Raw genomic sequence first — 17,474 nt, 5'->3', positions numbered from 1 at the left:
GTCATTTTAACTGTCCAGATTCTTGGTGCTGTTAACATGCAGAATCTGCAAAAAGGTGGGGAACCGACTTCGAGGCTTCTTTATAATTGGCCGGCACATGTGTTAGAAGCTCTGCTACGAATTTATGAGCACTTTTATGACGATTGCAGAACATGCGCATCATGATTGTTGATTTTTGAAGAAGCTTTGTGTTTTCAGTTTTTTCTGTTTTTCTCAAAAAAGTTAATTTAAGACTGTTCAATTTTGAGGCCTCAATATCTCTACAGCTGGGGCAGGTACAACAATAGTTATTTTTGCAATGGAAACCTGTATGTGTGTAGAATGCAAGTATGGGAGCAGAATTTAGAGCACAAGCCTTTTTAATTAATTACTCATCAAAATTCTAATATAGTTGCAACTGCTTTTGAAAATGAATAGTTCATTTTGCTGTAAAATAACCAAGAAAGGCCTAAAAAAAAAAAACTCTAGCATACTTTCACTCTACAGTCATTCGTCTATGTTGGCATATCTTAAATATCACTTTCAATTAAGCACTTTTTTCTATGATGGCCTTAAACAATAGGGGGTGAACTTAATTTATCTCAGGAACAAGATGAGTTACACGAAAACTAATTAAATATTTGAAATCAATAGTAAAAACAGCACAATCCTGTGTATTTTGATTAAGATTACTGAAGAAATAAACAAAAATAGATCTAAGACCAGTCTGCCCCCTTAAATGTCTCGAACAATAATATCTTGTGCAACCAACAACACTCCCTTCTTTGAGCAATCTAGCTGAAGGAGACTCACTGGAATGCCTGCCAGAAAAAATATATATATATTTGGACATTCGATCAACTTCTCAGTAATGTTGTGGATTGTAAACTGTCAAGGCGCTTAAGTCTCTAAAAATGCAGCGTGCATTGTTTTTGAAGTAAGATGGGGAAGAAAAATTTATTACGGAGACTTGACGATCGCAGCAGGATGTCATCGATGTTTTAAGCAGGTGCATATTGCCTTGCCAGACGGTCAAATTCCTGCTCTTTGCTCTGGTATTCCTTCACAAATGGATGACTGTTGTTTGTATCACGGAGTTGGCTTAACAGACGGCTTGTCACCTGTGCAGCAGCAAGGAGAAAAATTGGAAACATTAACCACTACACTTGTCGCTGAAACCCTGTCCATTGCCACCTGCCATGGACAGGGTGTAATAGTGTTGAGAAAATATGAACTTAATGTGACTGACAACTACCCAGAACATGAAATGAGATGACTGCACAAATGGAAAGATTGTTCCTCATAGTGACTCAAACCAACCCTGTTTTTCTCGTGACAAGTGGAGTTGTATTTTAATTTCTTCATTAAAAATCTCCAAAAATGGCTTGTGGCACCACCTGGTGGCAGAACATTTAATTATTCGATGTACCCTCTCGCGTAACGGTAGATCAGTGTACGCAGTCAACAATCTTCTTGTTAGTATTGAAATGTTGTTTGCTGCTGCATAGTAAAAGATATTGCTCCATAAAAATGTACATATAGGCTTGCGTTGGTAGCACGCATTAAAGTGGCATTGCCTTCGCATGACGTAATGAGCCGATGCTCGTCAGCACGTATTGATAACTTTTTTTGCATTCTCTGTTGAACATGCACGCAGTTTCCAGGTCGCTAACATTATGGAGCGACGTGGTTTTTCTACCTATACTTTGTTTCAGGAATGGCGTGTATTGCTACTTGGCTAGGCTCGTGCGTCGAGAGAGTAACGATAACGGGACAAGCCATCCACGACACAGGCGCATCAACCTTAGGTGCAGGTGCATGCAACTGGGTACAAATACAGGGAAGCTGTATAAAGCCACATTGTTTCATTGTAATGGCTTGTTATTTTCATAAATAGTTGTACAGCTCAGAATAAATGTGATCGAGCATAGTTACAGGAACTCCTGCAAAAGCAAAACAGCGACAACATGCATAAGTTGCTAGAAGGGATCATAGCTATCAATTTTCAGCGTTGTTGGACAAAAAGGGACATTCGTGTTCAGAGCCTTTCAGATCGAGAAATACTGCTTACAAAGTAACTATGTGCTTTTGGAATTAACTACTGCAACTACGAACACTACAAAGGGTAAGCTTTCTGTTGCACCGAACAGAACTGGGCCGAAAAAAAAAAAAAAATCTGTTCTCAGTCCCTTTAAATGCAGAAAACTGTGCAGAAAACATCACTAGGCAGGTGATTGCTGAAAAAAAGCAGCAATGGTCATGTTACCACCTACAATTCACAAAGCGCTGCCCACTACTAGGAGAAATACCCCATAAGTACTAAGGCACATAAGGTAGCCTAAAGTTAGCATTAAACCTAACAGACGTTTCAATTATACATATCTGTTTTAAGCGTGGTATTAGATAATAGTGAAGTGTAACATGACTTTTACACTGAGCAGGTGTTCCTTCCGAGAGTGGATGATTGTTGGAGTTTGTGCATGTCTGTGGCCAGTGCATAAGCTATGCACACTGGCTACAGAACTGTACGCCACTAACAATTTTGTTCACCATTCTATCCACAGGTCAGTTCTCCTTTGTTGCATGGAAACCACTCATTGTAGTATGTTGAGAAATTCTGTCAGCGCTTCTTAATAAGAACAAAGAAAAACTAATTTCATAAGTAGCAGTATATCAATACTGAAATCTACAATACATTTAGAGCATTTGTTTTCTTCTTTCTGGCCTATGTCAAATTAGTTCTGCAGCCTGTACATGCATATTTATTTACTCCAATACCCTTAAGACCTTGTGGTCATTGAATGCAGTGGGGGAGCTGGAATTATAGAATCAAAAGGCACGAAAATATTACAAGTAGCAAGAAAATGAAAATACAACGTAAATAGAAATAGCACAATGACAAATACCTATAAAAAATGCGGCACCTCAGACATTACCTCTCTTTCGAAGAGTACTGCACGAGTTGTTTGAATTGAAGTTCTCAGTGCTCTAAAGACATCATCCAACTAAAGCACACTGTAGCTGTAGTGGGTGGCTGCTGACAATTTTATGTAATCTAAGTTCATAGACATGCTCCTAATTATACCTAAGTACATAAACCTCTTTGAACTTTGTCTTTATCAAGATGCCACTTCCATGGCTTACAGTTTAATTGATAGATATATGTAAAGTTTAACATCCCAAAACCACCATATATATGAGTATGAGAGACGCCGTAGTAAAGGGCTCCAAAAATTTTGACCACCTGGGGTTCTTTAACATGCACCAAAATATGAGCACACGGGCCTACAGCATTTTGGCCTCTATCGAAATGCAGCCGCCGCAGCCGAGATTCGATCTCACTACCTGTAGAAACTGCTTAGAGTTACTATATTTAGGTACATGGATCTGAACAGTAGGATCAGTTGGGAATGCATACAAAATTATAAAATGCAAATCTGTTTGCTTCAAGGCTTGTAAAACAAAAACAGACTGAAATGCAGCTTAATACACTTTATGCCAAGGGAAAACCCAACTTTCAAATATCTTAGTAGAAATAGGCTTTTTTTTTGCACACATGTGCTTCTTCCATAAGAAAACAAGAACATTCAGGTGTTAAAACCTCAGCTTAAAACAGAAAAAACAAAATTGTGACTGACTTTCATCTTAGTAGTGAAGCCGTAATGGCAAAATAGACTGCAATGGAGTTTTTAAATGATTTATCAGTCTACACTGTCTGAATATTTTCAAGTGAAACATAAGGGGCTAAGTCTTATGCAGACAAACATAAGCACTGATTATTTCTGCATATCTGACTAGCAAGGCCATATGTGAAGTACACTGCGTATTTGAAACCACATACCTCTGGCGATTTTCCCAGATGCTGAGACAGCACAACCAGGTTGATGAGTGTTTCTACATGGTTGCTATCCTGTAAACAGCATTCATCAACAATTCCTCAGATTCAGTATTAAAGTGTAGCACTGAATAGAGCTTTAAAATTTAAAAGTGTAGCACCATCTTTATTGCCACATATCCTCATCATTTCTGTGTCGCTTCTCTAAAGCTATATAATGCCATCTAACGTAGCTTGTATCTTTAGGAAGATCAAGAGCAAATGTTTGCGTAGCAGTGGCTGAAGCGTTCAGCGTAGCTAGCAATGATAGTGCACTCTGACGACGAGCTACACAAGATGCGGAGCGCACATGACAGTTTGCTGCAATGATGACTCTACAGGATGTGGGCCTTGAACACACAACAAAGGAGGGTTATTAAAATCCACTCTCCAGCAGGGTGCCCTTCTCAAGGCAATCTCAACAGAGGATATTCATAATGCTTTGTGCACTGGTAACACTGGGTGCATCCAGCAATTTTCTTGTTGGGCACCGTGCGCTGACGTCTCCATAGCAAGAGGCCACAGAGAGGCTCAGCCGCTATCGTTGCCGTTAGCTTTAGCACCGATAAAATATGGCCTTTCTTTTTGTCATTCAGCATCGAACGGTCAGTGAACCTCACTCTGCTACCACAAATCGACGAGAACACAATATCGGAGCTCTGCACGCTTCAAGACTCATTCAGACGGCACCTGCATGAGGAGCATAACTTGGCAAAGTGGAATTGCTGTTCTTTAGTGGCTTGTGCTTCCAATCTGAAGTAGACTTTCAAATGTTGATTGCACAGGGCATGCGACTTTAAAGCTTCTCAAATAAGCTTGCTCAGCAATACGTCTCTATTGTATATCCCACAGCGATAACAACACCTGTCAGATATCAAAACCACATTCTTTCTGAGTGGCCTGTGCAATACTGTGCTGCATTTCTCCACTCATTTATTAAGCTGCAAGTATCTCTACACCCTACACAATAGCATGTGTCATAGTTTTTCAAAATAAACAAGGCATGAAAATGTGCATGAGCAGTGTGCTGCAAACCAAACAGAAATACTGATCACACATGTTGTCTATAGAAAGAGCGTCTCGGGTAACGCTTTTTAAATGCACACTGGTTACATTAAAGATTTCGTTGTCGTAATCTATCACACGGATCTAGTGTTGTTCCGTCTTTTTTTTAATGCCATATGTGTCCTTCAATTTACTTGTATTTTCAAAATATCGCGCTCTTTGCTTCTGCACGCTGCATGCCACTCCAAACAGAATACAAGCGCCCGTGATCAGCAGAAAGATGGGTACGATGAACTACAAACCAACTAGTACGGCTCTGTAACTGAGCGCTCCATGTTCACAGCCACACGCTGGCCGAAGGAAGCAGTTACGATGAAGGCCAGACACGACGTGCAAGCTATGTATTTCGGCGCACGCGCACACAAGGTGGGTGCACACTGCCTTATGAAGCTTGCAAAGCGATGGCTGTGTGAATTTTACTATCGGGTCTTTTGTGGCAGCACTCATTTACCGCGTACGCATGCAGCAGCATCTGTGGCACTGCTATACACATGTAAACACTCTGAAAGTCCTTGCTTTCGTCGATCTGCAACACTGACAAGCTAATGTAAATCAAGTATGGACTCTCGTGCCTGTGTGATGTCGCTGGTCTGCTTTAAAATGCATATATCTTAACATATTCTTCTGTAAGCTTAGCTATGTTGAAAGCGAGCAGTTAAATTGCACGGAGAAATAAGAACTGAGGTTGTAGAGCACTTTTGCGCACGAGTTATTTCTGAACCTAAAAACCTAAACACCATTCCGTGCCTGCCCCAATCTTGTCGACAAAACTAGTGCGTGTCAATATATGATTTTATTTATTTGTGTAATGATGAATACGATTAAAATTAGTCCTACCCTGTTCCCAACCCAGCTGGGGCTTTCTTGTCGCCTGAACCGTGCATGAAGCATTGGGAAGTCATAGCTGAATGAAAATAAATACAGCAGACTCTCATTAAACGGAACCTGAAGGGACCAGGAAAATATGTTCTACTTAACAAGAGTTCCGTTTACTGAGAGCTGAACATAGGTGCAGAATACAAGCCCGAAACCAAGCATTGCAGAGGCAATGGTTTTGTTTACGCAATAGTTCGGTTCAACAGATTTTCGTTTACTGAGGGTCTACTGTATTCCGCAACTAGCACAGTAAAGGCTGCAGTATGTGACTGGTATGTGACTTCAAAATCGGCATTTTATAAGACACATTGTAAATGACACAGACAGCTGTTTTATCCACTGTTGCAAGTGCAATTTAAGATTCACGAGCCTACATAGTGGATACTTTCATAATCAATAACGACTTTCACACAATCACCAAATAAATTAATTTTTCATCGCATTGAAATTGTTCATACCAGCCATTAGAGTCCTTCGAAAATTACAAAGTGAAAACATGCCTTTTCAATAGCCTCCTGCAGCAGAGCCTCTGCTTCTTCATACTTCCCCTGAGCAATGTAGGCTGTAGCCTGTCCATTCAGCAGCAGTGGAGTTGCCGTGTTCTTTTCAGCCAGTTCCTGATAGATGTAGAAGGCCTCCTGCAGCTTTTCGCCACCCTGCATTTTTTTAGCATTCTTTTTAGAAGCCAGCCTTCATGCATCAATGTTGTGGCAACAATGTCAGAACTTAATTGGCGTGCCTATTGTAGCACATATTCAAAGATTATGCCCACTTCTGTCAAAGCACTGTGGCATAAACGGACAAAGCCATGACCTTCGTACACTCGCTAAATGATGATATGTGGTGGAGGCATCGAGGCATTATGCAAATACTTTGCTGTTTACGAGCTTACGCAAGTACCCAGTGACAGGTAAGGAAATACACTTCAGCAAGTGTTTAATAGAGATGCTGAACAAAAAGTGGTAATAATTATACTTAAAAGATGCAACTGTTCATGACATGACCACCGTGCTGGAAAGAGTTATAGGGATACTGAACAAAAAGTGATAAAACTGACGAAATTGACGAACACTAGGAAATTCTACATGGAAGATGTGACTATTCCAATAAACAGAATTGATTTCCCATATTTTTGAACAGTTGGCTGTCTTTTTTTATGGGTTCTCAGGGTGCACCGCGGTGGCTTCACGTGAGCGCCAGCCATTATTCCACAATCGCCAAGGAACATGCAAGGGTGCACGTGCTCCTGTCTTCCTTTTCTCTACCTCTCCCTTCGTCCCACTCTCCCCCTTCCACAAAAGCACTGAAGTTTTACTCCAGGCGGGAGTGTTGATCGCTACCAGAGCTGTTTATAGTCGTTCTAGAGACCATAGGGAGCGCTGAGCGAGTCGAGAAACGTGGGCGACAGCTGGCATTGCTGGCTTTCCCGTTTCAGGCGTGTGACATCACCATGTGCCATCTTATCTAGTCAATGGTATGCCTGCTAGAAGCGCCAGTTTGTGAAAGACACATTAAGTTCATTATTTCCCCGAGTTACTGCTTGAATGAAGGTTGTCTATAAATTTCAGGAACCAATCTTTCAATCTGGTTGAAAATCTTGGTGACGAAAATCTTGTTCAGTATCTCTTTAAAACTTTTCTGTTACGCCTATACTCATCGACAGTATGTTGTCGATGGTTTCAGCTAAAATTTTATTGTAATCGGAGCGCTTACGGACAGCTAGTGCTATCCAGAGCATAAAAAAAGAACTCTCTTCCTAGTTTTTCTTTTGTCTTTTGAGTCTTGCGCGAGAAGACGGCTGGCTGTTGACTTCGCCATTGTGCTCCGCAGTGCTACACGGCGCTTTTAAGAGCCATGAACTTTTTCATGCAGTTCTTCAGAACAGAAATAATCATCGCAGGGATACACAACATGACTAATAAATATGCATGGATACATATTTTGGAAAACCAGTCATACAGTGACAGAAACGGATAATGGAAGGAAATGACTCCCGATGGGGTAAAGTTCATCAGTACTATCATTTACATGTGTATCGTATATGCCGCGTTTGCACTGCTATTGGAACACCAGAAATTATTTTCTGGTCTTGTTCCACTTTAGTATTGCCAAGAAATCGATGCGAAGCACTACCGGCATTCCTCATTGTGTCTGACCCCAAAAAGACAACTGTTGCGTCCCATGACAAGTTGCATCGCGCAGCTTCACTATCGGAGCGTATCAACGCTCATCCACTCAATTTTTACAACCTGATCGGAGCCTCTCCGTTGACGAAAAATAGTCTAATGCTAAGACTGATCTGTAATTAAGCAGTACATGAGGGACAAAGTTATCGAATGGGGACATAAATCGAAAGTTTTGGCGGACTCCAAATCAGGTTACTCTGTTAAATTCAGAAGCTACGAAGATACAGAAACTGCAAACTTTGCTACAATGAATGGAAAGTCCAACAAAAAACAAATGTTTTCTGTGAGACATGCTCCATGAACTTGTGCTTCACCACATCACGCAACTGCTTTGTGCGGTGGCACGATAGCCACTATGGCTAACATCTTCTTTTGTATAAAATTAACTTGTACAAATAGAAAGTTCACATTTCCAGTAATGTTGCACACATACAGCCTTTTTCTTTGACATGTATATTTGGGAATTTTTTAAGGCTACATTCGTGCAAAGCAGCAATAATATTTTTATAGAGTTTTCTCGTTTTTCTAACATTTTTTTATCAAGTATTTTTCTTTAAAAAATTGTTAATAAATGTTTGCTTGTAAAGAATACCATTAGAAAGCAAAATTCTTCTGATACAAATTGATGCTATACATTGTGACATACATTGTGATATAACGCATTTGGTGTAGCAGTGAAAAATTTTTCAGCAGACCACCAAAAACTGCTTATTTTCCATCAGACAGGAGAGCGTTAATGTAGCAGATTTATAACTGGTACCTTTCTTGGGGCTTTATTAAGGTTGGCTTATCAACTCTATTGTTGATGATATAAATTGCCACTAACCAGGTTAAGGTTGACCCAGGCTTGTGCAAGTTGCGTCAATGTGGCGTCATCATCCTTTTCTTGCATTTTTTTCAGTTCTTTCCTGAAACACGATTAAAATCACGCTGCACTTCACTTGACAAGCGTGGAGCAACAGGCCAATCAGAGAACTTAAAATGTTACTACCATCCGAGTTAGTTTAGTAGCACAAGAAAAACTTGCCAATGTTCTAATGAAATATTGTGCAAATGGCGGACAGGATAGAATTAGATTTAGTGGATAAGATTACCCTATCCATCTCAATTCGAGCTATTAAACCTCAAGTCTACAATTATATGTGGAATATTATTATCACCCAAAGCACCCGAGGAGATCAATGCAAATGTGATAAGGGATGCTGAAGGAATGCTTTATGTCGAGGTTATTTTCACCCCATTTGTGATCACACTCTGGGTTCAACATTATCGTGTGGTGCCTCATGCCGGTTTAGTCATGCCAAATCAGTTATGTGACTGTGATACACTTGCTGTAGACTTGTACAGGCTTACATTCAAGCCGTCTTTGCCACCGTCATGCAGCCGGCCACAGGCCCAATCGTGATTGCTGGATTCATAACCACTCCATTGTTATACCTCATATGGAGGAAATATGCATGGATATTTTTGAAATTGCAAATCACTATGCCTAAAAGCATGCCTTCAAAATAAGAAAAAAAAAAGCACAATCACATGCCAGTTGGGCTGCTGGACAATCTGGATTAAGAGAGATCACTGGCAATGGTATGTCAATACAGTTAAACCTGGATATAAGAAAATTCACAAATTCCGGGAAAAATTCGCTATAAAGAGGATTTCGTTATATGCAGGTTCAGTACAAAAATTCAAAAAATAAACGCACAAATTAATGCACAAATTAATCAAAAAGAGAACTGAAGCCAGAGCTAACGCTAAACGTAAAAAACAGCGTTATTACTGCGACAACAATTATATGAGCACCCTTGGCGGGTTTTTGTCGTCGCCGCCATGCCCCGTAACAAGTCCAAAATGATTACATGCCACCGTGCACCAGAACTTTTATGAGCGGGTAAAAGCATACGAGCGCTTCTGAAGCAGAGATCAAATGAGCCGGCCCATCTCTATTACCTGGAGGGCGCATGCGATAACAACCCCCCCGCATGTTAGAACTGCTGTTGAATGCTCAAACAGAAATAAAACCATGCGTATCGAACGAGCATGAAAAAACACGGAGGGAGGGGGGGATTGCTCAAGTAGCAATGGTGACATGGAAATATATGAGTGTACAAGGTAGAAGGAAGGAAGCACTGCAGCTGGAAGTGGAGCGTCTTTCCTATCAAGTGCTTCCTTAAGATTATGTTGCACCAACTGGCCCAGCACTCTACTATATTGGCAACGGTGAACTTTGATTTCAAGGGCGCAGTCGCGATCGCTGCTGCGCGTGTTATCTTGGTGAGCATCAGTGCGCTTTCAACGCAAAGATATTGTGAGAAAAGAGCAGTTCTTTCTGGATCGGCCGTATTTGCTTACACCAACGTTTTGTAGGAGTTCCGCAATATGCAAGTAAAAGAGTTGGATGCCAGCCTCACTTCATATAACACTACAATTTGTTGCTCTCGCATTCATTGCGTTGCATTCAACGCACTGTCATGTTGTTGCCAGAGCCGATCAGCTTATCGCGAAGGCTACGGTCCCTCGAACTCGCTGCGCAAACGCGTGACGAGCCAAGCTCTGAAGATCCGCTGTTGTCACCATGGTCTCAAAGAGTTTCCATTGGCGCCTATTCTAACACCCCCTTGGTAGTGATGACACGGTTGTCCTAACTAAAGGAGGGGAGCAAAGTTGAACGTCGTTGAGGGCCACACCATGTGCGTGCTGTGAATCCATGCAGGCCTTCACGGTGTTGAAAACAAAGAGCGATCAACACGAATACCGCAGAAAACTATTCAGTAAAGCATCCTCCATATCCAGCGCAGCCTCATGTATGTGACGAGCTTATATCGTGAGGTGTTCTGTGGTGGTATTGCCAACACAAAAGTAGTTTTTTGTGTGTTTATAAGGGAGTGGGGGGTTGGAGGAGGAGGGCACATCTGCGCATGTGTCCGCGGCGGCTAGAACGACAGCAACGCCGGCTTGTGGGGCACTCCCTACACGCCCGCCCGCCCAACTCTCGCACACCTGCGAGCAATAACGAGCGCTTGCTCTCGCTTGGCAGTCGGCGACGAATTTTCTCATTCTGGCTCGTGCTAAAATGACAAAATACAGGGCAAAATTCCTAGATTGTTTGAGGCGAAAATTCGTTATATTAAGGGTGTCTCCCGCAGTTACTTAGTTACATAGAGGTTGCAAATACATGTGCTTTTATGAAGCAACAGCAGGGAATAGAAAAACTTCATTATATCGAGGAATTCATTATATGGAGGTTTGTTGCACGTAGGCTTAACTGTATTCAATTTATCAAAGGTTGAGCATCTACTGTGACAGAGTTTACTCACCTAGCCAAGTCAAGTCTGTCCAGTTTAAGATAGCATTGTAGGGTGAGCGCAGCACTGCAAAAGAAATGCAGGCAGACAAATAAGTGGTGGGAGCACACATCTATACATGTAATTCACCTCTGTATGATCCAAAAATTACAGAAGAACTTCTGGTAATTTCAGCTTCGCACAATAACAATGCAGTCTTGCATCTGTGGTGGTACTGTAACATGCTAAGCAGAAGATCCTCAACTATTTTTTCTCCTTGTTCTAAACATTCTACACAGTAAAGGGATGCTGATCTGTGGTTAGTGATTATACTAGCATGAAGGTAACATTATATTTAAATTGCTGTGCTAGTATAAACAATGTTTACATGAGCACAGCCAGCTAATGCCATATGAGAAGAATGAGAACTGTCGAAGGCCTCTTTATGAGTATATTTGTAGCGAGGAGAGAAAAAAAAGGGCGAGGAAGGAAGGGGGAGGGGCAGGCTCTATTAGGAGTAAGGTGTGGGTTTGGGCTAGTTGGTAATCAATTATTAAACTTTTCAGGGCGAAAACTTCCGACAACAGTGCTCGTCCTCATCTTTTGTGTTAGTTGTCGGAACTTCTCGCGCTGATAAGTTTAATAATCTATTAAGAGCGAATCAGAAGCGAAAACTGGCCTCCCACTACGTGGCAAGCCAATGAGGTATTTCTATTTCTGCCATGCCCTCTATAAAACAAAATCGGTTTCATCAATGCACTTTGGATGACGTTTCACAAGTTTTTATATGTATAACCAAAGCCTATAATTAAGCCAAGTGAAGAGCTCTAGCCTGGCGATAATGATGACTTCTCCGAGGTACTACACCAGGTAAAATTAGCCCAGAACTTGGATGTTGTGCCTATTAGAAAGTGTTATTCAATATGTTGCGACTTACCATTCCAAGGAGTCACTCTGGTGAAGGACTCGCAGAGCAGCTTCGTAGTTCTGTTTTTATAGGGGGGGGGGGGGGGGGGGGAACAAGAAAGAATTAAGACGACCACATCGAATGACAACAAAAAGTGAGGCCCTTACACCCACATGACTAAACTGAACAAAGGTATTTTACCAACAAAAATTAAATTCTGGGATTAAACGTGCCAAAACCACAATTTAATAATATTCGGGTGAAAGTAATGCACACAAATCCATGAACACATAAGCATTCGAAGACAAGAAATGCAAATAAAATAAGTACGCACTACTGAAAGTGGATTTGGTATATGTTAGAAAGAAAATCATGTTGATGCATTTTATGATAATGAAGCCCTCCGTTTGGCTAGAAATCATTTTTTATAATTTAATGCCTTCTTTGTGACTTTGGTGCACATCATATGTGAACAATACTTGTCTAAGCTGCTTGCAGCTCTGTGCTTTATTCACAGTATGTGTTTATACAACATGCCCGAGGTGATGTTTAGGGCCAGTTTAAAAGTATGTTTTTTGAATTGTCTTTACTTTTTTTTAAATTTCTATAGCAATTCTTCAGACAAAAATTTGTATATGCTGTACATGCCTAGGACCAGAAATAAAACGAAATTACAGATTAATAGGGTAAGTGAAGTAATGTGCTTTAAGATGTGATTGTAGAACGAACCACAACAAAAACAGTTAAATTATAGATGCCCTGCTCAATGTAGATTGCACTGGAAACTAGACTATGACAGTCAATCCACCCACCACTTAGATAATAGAGGAACAGTGTAATTAGGCACACCCACTTCAATAATCTTTTATCTATGACTAGTGGGGATTATAATATCTAATTAGTTAAGTCCCAATGAGTTACAAAATTATCAGCACTTAATTTTACTGCTTGAATGTAAAATTTTCTCCTTTACTACTGCCACTTGGATATAACGCAATGCAACCGACTGCATTCTTTAAGGGCACTAAGTATCCCTTACTCCTTTCCCTTCCTATTTTATGTAATATGCCTTTGAGCCAACAATAACTAATGGCATATTTAGCATTATCATGAGAATGCTAGCATCATGCACCAGTAATGTTCAGCACTGCACAGCATACTTAACACACCTGTTCATGGTAGTAGATGGTAGCTGCCACAACTGGAAGAATCACATTGTTGACGTCCAAGCTCTTAGACAGCTTCTGGTCAAGCTGCTTCACAACTTCGTTCCTTGAAAAGTTTAAAAGCATTCAGGTATAGTGATGTCACCAATAATTCGTACAATTCAATGCAAGAACCCAATCTGAAATGCAGAAGATCTTATTATTAACTATGATTCTACAATCCTCACATGTGCCCTTGAGAAGGTGCACACTGACACACCAATGAAGTAGGTAGAAACTGTAACAACTATGGGTCAGTAGAAGGCAAGAATTTCTATGTGTTCTTCCATATTTGGGCTATTGTCATTCAGTAAAATGTTTAAAAGCTGACTCGCATAACTTAAAGGGGGTGGTTTTCATCATGTTTGGTTTGTACAGATGTCAGACTATGGAGTTTCGCGAACACGCAGCGCCCCCTGTCAACACAGTTTTGAGTAGTCCAAAGCCCGACTCCTTGCACAGTTCGCTGCGCAACCAGGTGAAAGTTCAGCATACGAAACAATGATTGAGCGAAATATTAGATGTATTTGCCCATTGAACAGTCAGAAAAAGAGCTACGAATTTCTCTCCGCTAGTTGGACATGTCACCGAACTGCCATGAAGTTCTTGCTGGTTCACTCGCCAACACGACACCGAAAACAAGAACAGATGCAACAGCTTCGCACTCTACGAAGAACAACTTCAGTCGATGCTGCTGTTGCTTTGCCAATTGCCACGGACATAAAAGACTTCAAGTTTACTGATTTCTGCAGCTTTCGCGAAGCAGAACAGCGAGAACGCTGGATACAGGCCGTTGCAAAGGTGTTGGGTAAGCAAATTACTCGTGTTCTCCACAGCCGGTGGCATAAGAAAGTGTGATATTGTAGGTCTTTGCTTATTATTTTGAGTAGCCTTGGCGGAGAACCATGGTAACTTTAATTATGAAGCTTAACAGAACCTCTGCGGTGCATGCCGTGCAACAGTAGACATGTGACGAACGTGATAAACATCGTACATGTCGCGACCACCGATAATCTGCAGTTGTTGCCACCACTTAGCATTACGCACGTAGGGCTTTGAAGGCTCGAACTTCCGGCTTTAACTAAGAAATGCAAACACTTATGTCACACAGGTAAATCGAAAAATGATCGCAACCGCAATCAGGTTTTTCTTGCCGTCGATCTCCGCGACTGCTGGAGCTATCTCACAAGCCTCGGTTTTACCTTTCGTTGTACACCAAGAAAGTGGACACGAATGCATGTTCATTTCCAGTATATACAAACGGAAGCACACCGTCAACAGAAAATTTTAGCATGCATGATAAAACAGTTCAACACACAGGAAGAGAGAGATCGATGGAGAATGCAACTACAAAGGCGAAAATTGCTGGGACCATTCGTGCCGGATAAAGCGAGCTTCGTACCACTGATCGTAGGATAGATAGCTCGTGTAAGTGTATGCACTTCATCCCTTCGGCATCATGTGTATACCTAATTTTAATGCATTTAGGCATTACAGAATCCACGTCGGACTGCTTGCCTTGAACTCAATCTCATGCGATGCTCGCTTGTACTTAAATTGCCAGCTGCAGCATGCCGAAATAGTTAAAACATCTTTTGCGTTGCACCTGCAGTTCGTATTGATGAGTTTCCCAATTTTTTGGAGCTAGGTTGGAGTGAAGGAAGAAGCTTGCTAGGTCCTTGCTTTTCAGGAAACCGTGAATCTAGACCAACGATGGAGGAGGGCCTATAAATGTTCGCTTGCAGATGGCTCTCTCTACAAGACCCATTTATGGCCAGTGCAGTGAAGGGGGCGGCGTTTTTCCCAGCGCTGCCTGGGCAGAGTATGACGTCCGTATTTTGTGGCCTACAAAGCCACTTTTCATGCTAAATTGCAATAATGCCTTTGGGCAGTGCAAGTGTAGTGTATTACTTTAAATAAATAAATGAATAGTGGCTGTATTAATACCTTGAAAGAATAATTTACAAACATATATGGCGAATTTATCTTAATTATTGCTCTTTTAATGTCATTCTGAGATATGTAATAGGTTTCTTCATTTGTCTTATTTCACAAGGTCAGTACAAACCTTGTGTGGTTGCTGCCCTGCCTAAAATAATATAAAAACTGCTTAAATTTCTAGCATAAACATACTTACAATGGTAGGTTACTGTACTCCAAATGTATTGCCATGAACAGCGACAGTGAGCTACGAGACAGGTCAATCATGTTAGTTTGTGAAGCTTGTGGTCGTGGTACAGATTTCGTTAATGGCCATTTGTTCAAGCAGCACATAACATCTTGTGTTATGTGCTGCCTCAGGCCCGTGCGCGCAACTGTGTGTCGACTTCTAGACGTTCGCTTATATGCGGATGGTACACGACTCACTTTCGAGCCATGTCCCCGGAGAGGTAATCGGCAAGCATACGGATGCACTGCAGCTCGTCAGGTGCCATCGAACGAATTTCATCCAAGACGACGCCGTACTTCCGTTGCGCCATGTAAGCTCTGTACAGGAAGACGTCTTTCTCCAGCTTGTGCTCAGGACTGACGTTCTGTAAAACGTCCGGAAGAGAAATCACACGATCGATGAAGCCTTGGGCAACATAAGAGAAATGTCTAGAGCGCGTCAAATCTTGCGGTCGGTAAAGCACATGTGATAATTGTTGGGATTCTACGCCTCGAAACCACGATATTATTATTAGGGACGCCGTAGTTGTGGGCTCCGGAAATTTAGACAACCTGGAGACAACTCAAGCGCGCACCTAAAGCTATATACGCGGGCCTCAAACATTTTCGCTTCCATCAGAAAGGTGGGCGCCGCTACCGGGATTTTATCCCGCGATCTTCGGGTCCACAATCAAATGCTAGTTAAGCCGACAACGGTACTGTCAGACTATGAGAACAGTACGACTGCAAGGTAAACTATGATGCAGCTAGTCAATTATCGTTTAGCACACCAACACCGCCACATTGATTCTTGTTAACGGAGGTAACGCATTAGGTCGCAGCTTATGACACAACCACTTAATGTATTATCACAGAATAAATGTTTTCCGGTCACAAGAAACTTCGCACGTTCCACAAAACGAGCAATTTTGCTTCAAGCTTTCGGTTTCAGGCGATTCCATACTCCTCGGAACAGCCGTCTTACCTTTCCTTTCTGAGCTTCAGTGATGCAGTACTGGTAGTTTCCGATGTAGAAGGCATTTCGGATATCAAAAAGGGGATCAGGCTGATTCTGGGCTGACATTGTTACAAGTTCAGGAGGCTAGGCGGCTGAACACCGCTAACAAACGTAAGATACAAGCGAGACACACGAACTCCGTGGCATGAAAGATCCTGGAAGTTGATCTGTTTTGTACTTCCGGTAAAAAAAAAAAAACTATATTAAGAATTTTTTTACTAACAACTTTTTAATAACAAACAAAGCAATATATTTTTATTTTTGGTTATTTTTACAAAATACAGAAAGAAAGTTTGTGAAACAGGTCAGAGGTGTTAGTGTTCACACAAACGCCAGCTTTGTCGGCATCGTGTTCACTGACGCGCGTAGTTTAAATTGTGTTTTTAGCCCCCTTCGAAGTACCAAGGCCACGCCACCCACGCTTTTTCACATGTTTTCGACGACGTTCTGCCTATCTTGTGCGTTCGGCTACGGGAATCGAAGCAGAAATGTTATTCGTTTTATACCACTGTATATCTGTACAACGATGGGCACAGCGGCTTAACCTTTTTTTTTTTTTTTTTTACCAGTAGTTTTGCCGTTCGAGACATCTTACGATTCTGCTGAATATTTAAGTGAAACCAGCCTAGACAATAGATAAACATTTGTTCAGATATGGACTGCTATATGGGGGCGTAATTATAAAAGGACTCGTGTATTTATAGGTAAAGGTGTTGATTCTAGAAGAATGGGCGAGCAAACACGGGCACAAGAAGGACACGATTTGAGAACAGCAGTGTTTGAGTTGTTAGTCGGCGTTTTGTGGTGTCTTGTCTCCTCTGTGTGTTTGCACGCCCTGTCTTTTAGAGTGAACACTTACCAAATAGCTCAGCTTTCTGTTATTCTAAAGTATACAGGAACGCGGTAAAGAAGACATCCCAGAGGCACCAAAATTA

At 41.4% G+C, this 17,474-nt stretch overlaps 1 protein-coding gene across 1 annotated transcript; it reads right to left on the bottom strand.

Moving 5' to 3' along the window:
- Window positions 1-917: 917 nt before the first annotated feature.
- On the bottom strand, window positions 918-16,709 carry epsilonCOP (coatomer subunit epsilon). Its single transcript, XM_037412141.2, has 9 exons — window positions 16,507-16,709; window positions 15,741-15,907; window positions 13,338-13,440; window positions 12,199-12,248; window positions 11,295-11,348; window positions 8,807-8,888; window positions 6,295-6,450; window positions 3,821-3,889; window positions 918-1,100 (listed from the first exon to the last, which is right to left on the bottom strand). The coding sequence occupies exons 1-9, from the start codon at window positions 16,603-16,605 to the stop codon at window positions 981-983; spliced, it is 900 nt and encodes a 299-aa protein (XP_037268038.2). The 5' UTR covers window positions 16,606-16,709; the 3' UTR covers window positions 918-980.
- Window positions 16,710-17,474: the final 765 nt, after the last annotated feature.

This window comes from Rhipicephalus microplus, chromosome 1, assembly GCF_043290135.1.
Source record: "Rhipicephalus microplus isolate Deutch F79 chromosome 1, USDA_Rmic, whole genome shotgun sequence".
In the NCBI taxonomy this organism is placed as follows: Eukaryota; Metazoa; Arthropoda; class Arachnida; order Ixodida; family Ixodidae; genus Rhipicephalus; species Rhipicephalus microplus.
Note: the sequence above shows the minus strand (reverse complement) of the source record. Positions and strands in the feature narration are given on the sequence as shown.

What these genes read in the sequence shown, in the direction of transcription:
- epsilonCOP (XM_037412141.2), bottom strand. Translation starts at nt 16,605, where the DNA reads ATGTCAGCCCAGAATCAGCCTGATCCCCTTTTTGATATCCGAAATGCC. An exon ending in CTGAAGCTCAGAAAGGAAAG is followed by an intron (nt 15,908 to 16,506) that starts GTAAGACGGCTG and finishes GACGTTTTACAG; the next exon opens with AACGTCAGTCCTGAGCACAA. An exon ending in TGCAGGAGGCTATTGAAAAG is followed by an intron (nt 3,890 to 6,294) that starts GCATGTTTTCAC and finishes TGCTGTTTACAG; the next exon opens with GATAGCAACCATGTAGAAAC.